Raw genomic sequence first — 11,663 nt, 5'->3', positions numbered from 1 at the left:
GGTTTTTGATAATGAAAGCCTTTCATTTTCTAATATTGGTTGCTCAAAAACCTTACTTTTATTCAGAAGTTTTCATTTTGAAAATCTTAACAAGTGCTCTTAATAAAATCCAATGAAACAAATCCCCTTCTTCAGTTCTTCTCATGATGCTACTTGTATTAATAACATGTACACAAGTTCTGCTTTCTTGTATCTATTAACCATACTCAATACATTTTCACCTTCATACCAAACTCAGAAACTCAATACAACAATATCAAGTATCATCAAACAATCTGAATTCATGAAGGTATGTACTTTTTATACAATGTACAATTTTTTCTCATAGTTTATCTATGAAGAACAAGATATATTTACAAGAAAAGGGAAAAAAAATCATCCTCTGAGCTAAAGAATTATATTAATCAATTCAAATCTTGCGGAACAAATTCAAACAATCTACTTTTGTGCATATGTTAAATAACAATCAAGTCTTCATGTCCTTTGAAAAATGGAAGGATCATTTCTTCAGAATCCTTTCCATGCATCAAGAACTTCATGGAAGACTTCAGCAATCAAATCCCTATCTGCATTTTGCATGAAGCAATTGAAATCATCGCGAATTTCGAATACCTTACCAAATTTCACAAGATATCTAATACAGCTCATCTTCAGTTTCATCAGCCGATACAGCGACGCATTCTGGAGCCTCTCGAGGACATTTTTCGTGTCAATGTCTTCTAGAAGACTCTCATGACATGCCTCTCTCAAGTCAGATATGTCATATTTATCAGCAGCATGTAGAAGGGCTAATCTATGCATCAAGAACTCGTCGTTCTTAATGATCCCATAGAGATAATTTAGAAGTGCCTGGCAAGCTTCAATCGACATGTCTTGGATGTTGACAGTTGACAGCTCTTTCTCCTTGAGATCGTGCGAAAACATGCTGCGAAACACAGGCGACCGGGCAGCCAGAACTGCCCTGTGAGCTCCTATGCTTCCGTCCGAAGCATTGATGGTTATGTCTGTGTGAATCCCTTCTGTTAGCATTTTACCCAGAGTCTCAAGCGCCGTCGCATTTGATCTTTGCTGAGTAAAACCGGCAGCCCAAATAGAACAAGGTTCCTCACCCTGGATTCAATAAGAATGATGCAGGTAATAAGGTAAAATATGATTTGAAATTGAAATTATACCGTTAAATTAACACTATTTATACTAATATACCTTATACTAGCATGTAGACTACTTAGTATACTACTCTCAAATTGGTAACTATCACTTAGTATACTAACATGGTACAAAATTTGTATCCAAATACATTACTCTAAGGCTATGTACATTAAATTAAGTAATCAATACTATGGAGGTAATCACAGGGTACGTACGTTTGGGGATGCAGTCTTCAAATCAAGGAACTCAACGTCGATAATGAATTTCCCAGTTAGTGGAACCTCAATTGCCCAAACAAAGTCCTCGTTGCTCTTTATCAGCTTATCTCTTATCTCTGCATCATGGTGAAAAATCAGTCAATTTAGATGCAAAATAAACACATTAATTTTTGTTATATATATATTAAAAAAAAAAGCTAAAGTACAACTATTTTGAAAGGGTGGGAGTATTCAAATGTAATCTAAGGTATATATATTTTGGTTTTTCACAGTATTTTTTTGAAAACTCAGGTGTAGTCGACTTTACGAGAAGTTGATAATTGAGAGCCCTTAGATGAAAATTTAGTCAAATTAGTCAAATCATCTAACGACTCTCAGTTATCTAACTTCACGTCAAGTTAGACTGCATATGAGTTTCTACTTTTTTGTGTCGACACACTAAAAACTAATCCATCATAGATCAAAACTCTATCTAAGAGTTTGTTGTTAATGAGCTAACCACTTGAATCTAAGGTATATTATATCATGGAATTTGTAATAAGAACAACTCCATGCAACTACATGACAGAATCAAATATTGATAATTTATATGAAAACAAATAAAATAAAGTCTGAATAAACAAAATTGCAAAAGAAAAAATATTTGCGTTACCTGGATGAGTGAGGGACTTGCGATCTCCAACAGAACTAACCACCCTAATGATGAAGGACGCAATCGGGGGGTTATCTCGTGTTAGATTCGAAATTTCTGGATACAATTTAACAAACAAAACCCTGTTCTTCTCCACAGACAAATGCCTTCATTTCCATAAAACTAACTTTTTACCAGTTCCATTTTCCGATCTTGAAAGGATCGGATTTGCGGTAAGTGCAAGAGGCCAAGTTGTCGATTCGCCATTGAGCAAGGCGGGAGGTGGTGTCGACCTTGTAAGCAGAATCGCTCATCCTGTCAGCGAAGGCCAGTGCCGTTGTGATTTCATGGATGCAATCCAAGATTCCTTCCAACAACAACTCTCCGTGCTTTCCCAGGTTGATCAATATTTCTCTTCCTCCTGTAACTGTTATACTCACTCTTCATATGAATCAATCCTTAATCTTTTCTCTTTTCTTCTTTCTTCCCCTGTTTTTTCTCACTCACTCTCTCTCTCTTCACTGCTACTTAACAACTACTTTCTTTTTTCTTTTCTTTTTTTTTATTTTTTTTTAATTTCTAATGATAAAGAAATGTGAAGGAACAGAAATATAATACTCAATTGGTTTCGGACACGCAAGGATTTTAATTAAGCTGTTGCTTTACTCTTTTTGATATTATTACATGGTGAGCTTTTTTTTCCTGCATTGACAAAAAATAAAAAATTATAAATTAAATATATATATTTTGGTGAAATCTCAAGTGCAGTCAACTTCACGTGAAGTTGATATCTAAAAGTCGTTAGATGATTTGATTGATTTGACTAAATTTTTATCTAATATTTCTCAATTATCAATTTCACATAAAGTCGACTATACCTGCATTTTTATTATATATTTTTTATAATTATAAAAAAATGTTCTGTTTTTTTATGGTTTACTATTTTCGAATTGAGTTTAAGTGAAGGAATGAAATGAATTAGATGACGGTGAATTTTTTTAATAATATATTATTATATAATAAAAATAAATAGTTCTTGTTACTAGCCACTTGAATTAGTGATCAACAAATAGGTGGATATAATTAAATGAGAATAGGAGTAAATTCACTTAAAAACACTAGAAATAATGAAATCCTGATGTAAAAAAGAGAAAAGGTGGGTGATTTTGTTGGCTTACCCAGCAGTTTTGATTGGTATGGGATGGTGATATTTGATGACAGAAAAGTGTCTTGATTGGATTGTTTTGGTTATGGAAAGTCTTATATTTAAGGGCTTATATTATAACATTAATGTGAAAGAAAGCATGGGATATGATGCATACGTGTTGGGTGATGTGTGGAGTATGGATGATCCTAATTTTGTTGTGCTTGGAAGGGAAAAGAATTTCTTTTTTTAATTTTTGGTGCTTTGAAGCAAAGTATATGTTCCTTGAAATTTTGACTAACTTCCTAAACTTCCTTCATTCTTGGATTGTAGAAGCAATATACTCAAAAAAAAAAAAAAAAACAAGAGTAAGTATAAAATATTTTTTAAATGCTTTTTTTTATTGAGTTTAATTTTAATACATAATCGCATTTGTTTTTTTATGATTATGGTCAATGAAATAGTAGTTATTTTTAAATGATATAACATTTTGCGATTGAATATACGTATAAAATTTTTTTATATTGACAATTTATTAAAATTATTTTTTTTTATTTACCACTTAATTATATTAAAGAAGGAGTATAGATTTATGCTCAAAATTACATCTAAAATTTCTATTTTATAATAATAACATGATGAATATTCAACAGAGAAATTTCACCAAAACATTCCTTATTAGAAAAATACATGTGTATTAATTTATGAGGTTGCCCAAAGATTACCGTCTTTGATTCTCTTTCCAGGTGTCCAAGGTTTTGTTATTTAAATACGTGTGACTCTTGACATGCTTGATTGATGCATGAAATGAAATTTTCAAATTTTTATTTGATATTTTAAAAATACAATTTTTTATTATATAATATTTTTTTTTACATTTTTTCATTTAATTTTATTTTAAAATAAATAGCGAGAGACTTACTTTACAACATCAATTAAAAGAAAAATTAAAATAACTCATTCCCCTTGATGCATTGATTAAAGAAGAAAAACGTTAAATAATAAATCTTGTTCGTCACAATATTTATTTTTAATATTTTCCCCTTTTTCCCTAATTTTTTGTTAGTGTTTTTCTTCTGGTGATATGGCATCCTTAGTTTCTATACCCTTCTGCATCACTTTCATATAATAGATGAGTTGCAATTTATCTTCTAAGCAAATGGGCCAGGATAAAATCTGCTCTTGCAAGTGGACCAATAATATAATTTCACTTGCAACTTGACTAAGCTTGATCAATTTTTGTTATACCTGTATTGTTAAACTGAAGTTGATTTTATGCTTTTCTATTTAAAAGATTTTTTTTTTCTAAGTGCATCTAGGTTTAATTCTTCAGTCTAACCACTCCTAATAATCCTAGGTAGGTAGTGTGAGTTTAATCATGACTTAAGGGGAGGTTTTAATTTGCAAGCAATATAGCATATACAAAGTGCGTTATCATAGCTACCATTCATATCAAATTTCAATTATTTGTGCATTAATTTAGGATTTCGTCAATGGTTGGTGATTATTAAGTAACCCGATTGCTTACTTTGCTTTCCCTCGTATCCAAAAGTTGATGCAATTCATCTTGATGATTACTCCACATCTAGTAGAAAAAAAAAATTTTGTTGTCTTTTAATTATCAACATATATAATGTTACATTAAAATACAGAAATTGAGACATGGTGTATGTGGAGGTTGATTGATTGAGAAGGGTGGAATCTTGCTTAAGATTCAATTGCTTTTTTCTTCCATGAAAACCCAAACTTAATTTTCCCTTCACCAAAAAAAAATAGACAACTTGGTTGGAAGGTATATGGTATGGTGAAAAAAGAAAACAAATATTGAGAGGAGATGGAAACTTTTCATCCATTCTTAGTTATTGGAAGTTCTGTTTTATATATATATATGGTCAAATTGGCCACATAACATCAAGGGGATAGGTTGGCTACCATTCAATTTGCCCATCAATAACATTATCTTTTCTTTCACTCTTTAATTTATTTTAAAGTAAAATATATTTTTTGTTTTTAAAATTTATCAAAAATTTTTAAAATATTCTTAAATTTTATTTTATTTTAATTTTATTCTTAAAATTTTTTATTTACAATAAATATACTTATGATAGTTAAATTTTTAAAAAATTTAGACCCAATCCAATAATAATACATGACTATCATGTTTGATTTATTTGTATTTGAAGGTTATTTTTGTAAAATTGTCAATAAATTGTTCTATTTTTTTAAAAAAAAATTAAAGATAAAAAAATATATTTTATTTTTTGTTTTATATTAAAAAATAGTTTAATTGTTTTTACATGAACACCAAATTAGATATTTATATTTCTACAGTTGTAAATAATGAATAATTCAATGATATTATTTACCGATATGTGTAGTAATACGTATATTTGTGTACAATTTTTTACGTTGACATTGAACAAAAAGAAATATTTTTTTAATTTAAAAAAAAATCTGTTTATCCTACATCAACAAATAATGGGAGACAAGTAACATTAGAATCTCACTATATCCAAGGCATGCTTAAATGTTTCTTGTTGGTTTGCTTCCTCTATAACATAGACAACCAATAATGTAATAAAAATATAGGGGATGCTACACATTTATGTAACTAAGTTAGCCTAATACCAAAAAAATCCAATATCATTAAATGAAACGTGAAATACACGCGTCTAACACACACGAAATCGCTTTTTCCCATCGCTTCTTCTTCTCCACGCTTCTTCTTCTTCTCTCGCGCTTCTTCTTCTTCTTCTTCTTCTTCTTCTTCTTCTTCTTCTTCTTTTCACGCTCGTTTACGCACAGAGCGTCTTCTTCTTCTTTGCATTCTTCTTCGCGTTCCTCCCTCTCCTCCTTTTTCGCGTTCCTTCTTCTTCGCGTGTTTTCTCCTTATCGTCATTCTTTTGTTGTTGTTGCTGCTGTATTTTTTGTCTTTTCCTCCTTCTCTCTCTGATGAAACAGTAGAAGGTGAGGAAGAAGAGTTTTGAATAGTACAGAATGAACTGAACACAGTATTCATGGTGAACCGAACATAGTACTCATGGTGAACCGAACACAATACAATTGTATAGTACTGAGTGAACGAACCCTGAATGCTAAACCCTAAACCCTAAACCCTACCGTAAACCGTAAACTCCTAAAACCCTGAACCCTAAACCCTAGACTCCTAAACCCTAAACTCTCAACCATGAACACCGTGAACCAAAATTAATACACGGGGCAAATCAAAAGTTTGAAACACACTGAACCCCTGTACACTGAACCCTGAACCCATAAACCCTAAACCCTAAAGCCCTAAAGCCCTAAACCCTGAAATCCTATCGTCATTCTTTTGTTGTTGTTGCTGCTATATTTTTTTGTCTTTTTCTCCTTCTCTCTCTGGTGAAGAAGCAGTAGAAGGTGAGGAAGAAGAGTTTTGAATAGTGCAGAATGAACCGAGCACAGTACTTATGGTGAACCGAATACAGTACTCATGGTGAACCGAACATAGTACTCATGGTGAACCTAACACAATACAATTGTATAGTACTGAGTGAACGAAACATAATCAATTATATAAAATCAAATTCAAACAGCTTTCTGTATAATGAACGGAACACAGTACTTATAGTGAACCGAACACAGTACTCATGGTGAAACAATTGTATAGTACTGAGTGAACGAAACATAATCCATTATATAAAATCAAATTCAAATAACTCTGCCTACAATTTACATATTATCAATTCAATTTAATTCAATTCAGTACACCTCCATCCATTTAATTCAATTCAAATTAGCAATTGCATTCCATTCAATTCTATTCAAAATTGAATAATCCAAACTTTGTCAGCTTGATTCGTTTCAGAAGAGTAATCCAAATTGTTCTCCTGATTTGAAGTCGAGTCATTTATTGTTTTGATTCAAAAGTGCAGATCGCAGAAGAAAACGAAGAAGAATAGGAAGAATATAAATGCAACGTAACCAGATCGAAATAAGAAAACGAGAAGATGAACGCGACCAGAGGAGAAGGAGAAGGAGGAGGAGAAGAAGGAGAAGGAGGAGGAGGAGAAGGAGAAGGAGAAGAAAGAGGAGAAGGAGAAGGAGGAGAAGGAGAAGAAGGAGAAGGAGAAGGAGGAAGAGGAGGAGGTGGAGGAGGAGAAGGAGGAGGTTTTTTACGTTGCAGCAGAAGGTTTACGTTGAGTAAAACTTTAGGTTGCAGCACGTTATATGTAACGCGTGTATGGAAAACGAGTGAGGGGTGGGGGACGCGCGTATGCAAAAAATTACTTAGTTAACAACCATGTAAAAAATACATGGATGCAAAATTTTTCCGTAAAAATATATATAAAAAAATTATCATAAAATAATCTTGTAGAGTTAAATACTAAATCAAACGATCATATTAAGACACAATTATTTATAAAATGATTGTGTTCACAAAAATACTTGCATTTTAGAAAGAGTAGTATCAAACATAAACCAAGCTTTTTGAGTAAAATATATTGTGAAAATTCACATGTAATTGTCTTTATATAAAATTATTAGTTTAAAATTGTTAAATAATTGAATATATTTGATTAAATTCTTATAAATAATTTTTAACTATTAATTTTACATAAAAATAATTACATACGAATCTTCATTTAAAATATATTTTTTTACCGCTAACTTAATTACCTACATTTTTTATGTTTAATTTTAGTATTTTAGCACTTTGATTTTGATTCATTAAAAAAAATAAAACAAATTACCTGCATTTAAAATGCTAATAAGGGTTAAGTATTTTCTTCGTCTTTAAGGTCTCGGGTCAAAATTAAAATCGTCCCCGACTTTTTTTTCGTATTAAAATCATCCTCAACATTACAAAACGTTATACAGTTGTCTTTTTGTCTATAAACGATAATTTTTGAACAATTTTACCCTTAAACAAAAAAAATCCTTCTTACCCTCACCACTCACTTCGCTGCATCATCATCGCTACGCATCTCTCTTCCTCTCTTTCTCTTTTTTCTCATCGCCATCACCATTGCTACCATAACTATCACGCTTTCTTTTTTTCTAAATCACTATCACCCCGCCACAAACTAAATTTAGCAGTAGCAATAATAAAATGAATCAATAGCAATAGCAACATCCACAAAATAAATGAACAAAAATTTTAAATTTAACAAAAATTTAGCAATTATCAATCGCAACTTTAAATTCAAAATCAATAATAACAAAAATTTAAAAAAATTCAAAAAAAGAAATGATGGTTATGTTTTTTTAAAAAAATTATTATATTAATTAATGAATACTTTGCTTGATAATTATTATTTTACTCTCTTAATATATGGAGGCCTAATGCTGATGCATTTGTCTCAAAATCATGATTACCCTTTTCAACATATATGGCTGGGTCCATTCCTAATGGAGAGGAGAGGACACGCAAATTATCTAAGGTCTTTGAAAAATAATGAAATAGGGGTTTAATAATACTAATAGCATGCATAACACATATAATTATATGTAGTCTTTGACAATGACCTTTTTATAAAATAATATAAAAAATAGACAAAAGAATTTTTAAAAAGTATTAGGGATTAGTAAATTTTATCATTTATAGGTATTAATTAGTTATTATTAATATTTTTAATAATATAAAATTATATTTAATAATATAAAATTATTTTTTTATTAATTAAATATTAACTAAATTTTAATAAAAATGTACTCCTTAACTTTCTCTTAATAAGACGGGACAATGGCAGTATTGCAACCTATTATATCAGACTTATAACAATTAAATTGCTCCTTCAATTTTCATCCGATGATTAAATTAGCCTTTAACTTCAATTTAAATGGTAAATCAAATTAGTGATTTCGTTAATGACTTAATTAATGGCATTCATAAAAAACTTATTTGAATAATTAATCGTAAGACCTAAGAAAGTGTTAGAAATGTTTAGAGTTTTTAAATTGATGTGTTTGATCCGAGGCAAAATTATTTTTAAAAAAAAAATTGAGATAATAATATCTTATAATTTTTAAATTAATTATAATATTATATGAGTTATCTAAGTGTGAGAAATATTTAAAAAATATATTTTATAGCACTTATTTACATAATGATGAAACTTTGCTCTTAGTTGAGAATTGGATGTAGACATAATTAACTAAATTAGTATATATTTTTGTGTATCTCCTCTCAATTTTATCTCTCTTTATCTATCAAATTTGGGTTGGCTTTATACTTCAAAAATTATTTTCAAACCGTTCTGATCAATAAAACTAATAAAACTAATATTATGATCGTTTTGTCTTAAGTTGACAATGATATATTAATTAAATTCGGTTACAAACTCAATATTAAGACAAATAAAGTTATGTTATGATAACAACTTCATATTTTGTCGATCGATTATATGATCCAAGCTATATTTAAAAAATAAAATAAATTAAATATCAATGATAATATGAATAATGATATGATCGATGAGTCTCCGACTTTAGTTAAGTTCTTATGTTAATATACTTATTATTTAAAAAGTAATTTGTCTAATAAACTTTATGTTTTCGAATAAATTATATAGGAAATATTTATCCGCTTAAAAAAGTTATTAAGTAATTATTGGGATATTTTGTGTTTTACCAAAATATGACGTTTTGTAAGTTCAAAAATCCTAAGGGGCGTTTGTTATTTTATTTTATTTTTTAAATTAAAAAATGTAACAAAACGGTGGAGACGATTTCAATATTTAATCAATTAAAATTTATATAAATAAAAATCGTCGAGAATTTTTTATTCTTTATTTTTATATTGGTAACTTGTAGCTGTTAGTATCACTTGGGGGTCATGAACTAAGAGAGGAATACCCGAATTTTAGAATCATGCTGGATATAATAATGCTAAGAATTAATTAGTTTAAGCATGTATTAAAATGTTAAAACCTAGTTTGTCTGAACCTTCTAACTATCAATGTATTCGTATTTAAATATATATGTAGTTTAATTTATTTTCAATATATATTTATATTTTTATATGTATTTTATATTGATAACTGACTTTAATAATTAATTTTAGTGTACATATAACATAGTCGATCTTTTTTAGTTTATATTATCTTACATGAATATTTGATGTAATAATTTTCCTACTCTTTTACAAGTGTTGAGACATGAATAAATTATAAAAAAAAGGGTTTAAGCAAAGCTTAAAACTTAGAAGTAACCCTAATAATATTCATAGAATCCAAATTGTGGAATAATAATTACATTTATTTGCTAGATTTTGAATCAAGTTTTTCATCTTTTCGTGTAATTTTATTTGGTTTGTTGAATAATAATGTATGCGATTTCTTTTTTAACATAAGGGTAGTCAGACATGCAATGTGCAAATAGTTTTCCTAAGAGAAAATGATAGGACAATGTTTTTCTAAGACAGACTTTTAGAAAGAAAATTTTTGTTGTTCTTCTGGTGAGATGAATGACCACGACTATGCTGGTAACAATTACCGGATATTATTAAGATATGAATGATGATGGAATTTGGATTTTGTACTGCCTAGTTACTCCATAATTGAATTAAGGCAAGCTTTATTATTTTGTAATTAATTATATTGATGAGTACTTTGATTGATAGCTATTATTTCACCATGTTAAAAATAACAAAAACATTATTTGTATATTAAATTTAGTTATTAATATATTTATATATAAATATATATTTAATTTATTTTTAATATATATTTATATTTTAATATACAAACAACAACAAAGCCTTGTCCCACTAAATGGGGTCGGCTACATGAATCAAACGATGCCATTGTGCTCTGTCATGTATCATGTCTACAGAGAAACCGTTTACATGTAGATCTCGTTTGACCACCTCATGGATGGTCTTCTTAGGTCTTCCTCTGCCTTTCGCTCTTTGTCCATCTTCCATCTCATCCACCCTCCTGACTGGATGTTCTATCGGTCTTCTTCTCACATGTCCAAACCACCTGAGACGCGATTCAACCATCTTTTTTACAATGGATGCTACTCCAACTCTCTCCTTTATATCTTCATTCCTTATTTTATCCAATCGCGTATGACCACTCATCCATATCAACATCTTCATCTCTGCCACACTCAGCTTATGTTCGTACTCCCCTTTAGCCGCCCAACACTCCGTACCATACAGCATATAGCCGGTCTTATAGCGGTGCGATAGAATTTATCTTTAAGTTTTAAAAGCACTTTTTTGTCGCATATAAAACCAGATGCACTCCGCCATTTTGACCAACCTGCTTGGATCCTATGATTTACATCATGTTCAATCTCTCCATTATCCTATATGATGCACCCAAGATACTTAAAACTTTTAACTTTTCATAGGATGTTTTCTCCAATCTTCACCTCTATATTGGGTTTTCCCTTCTCAAACTGAACTTACATTCCATATATTCCGTCTTGCTACGGCTTATGCGCAGACCATACACTTCTAAAGCTTCTCTCCATAACTCCAACTTCTTATTTAGGTCTTCCCTTGACTCTCCCATAAGGACGATATCATCGG

The 11,663-nt window shown here is 29.9% G+C and overlaps 1 protein-coding gene across 1 annotated transcript; it reads right to left on the bottom strand.

Moving 5' to 3' along the window:
* Window positions 1-280: 280 nt before the first annotated feature.
* On the bottom strand, window positions 281-3,226 carry LOC107458651 (BTB/POZ domain-containing protein At1g55760-like). Its single transcript, XM_021135211.2, is given in 5 exon segments — window positions 281-1,110; window positions 1,365-1,483; window positions 2,020-2,191; window positions 2,193-2,700; window positions 3,177-3,226. Coding segments are annotated over 4 exon segments (1,014 nt in total). The 5' UTR covers window positions 2,313-2,700; window positions 3,177-3,226; the 3' UTR covers window positions 281-507.
* Window positions 3,227-11,663: the final 8,437 nt, after the last annotated feature.

This window comes from Arachis duranensis, chromosome 1, assembly GCF_000817695.3.
Source record: "Arachis duranensis cultivar V14167 chromosome 1, aradu.V14167.gnm2.J7QH, whole genome shotgun sequence".
Classification (NCBI taxonomy): Eukaryota; Viridiplantae; Streptophyta; class Magnoliopsida; order Fabales; family Fabaceae; genus Arachis; species Arachis duranensis.
Note: the sequence above shows the minus strand (reverse complement) of the source record. Positions and strands in the feature narration are given on the sequence as shown.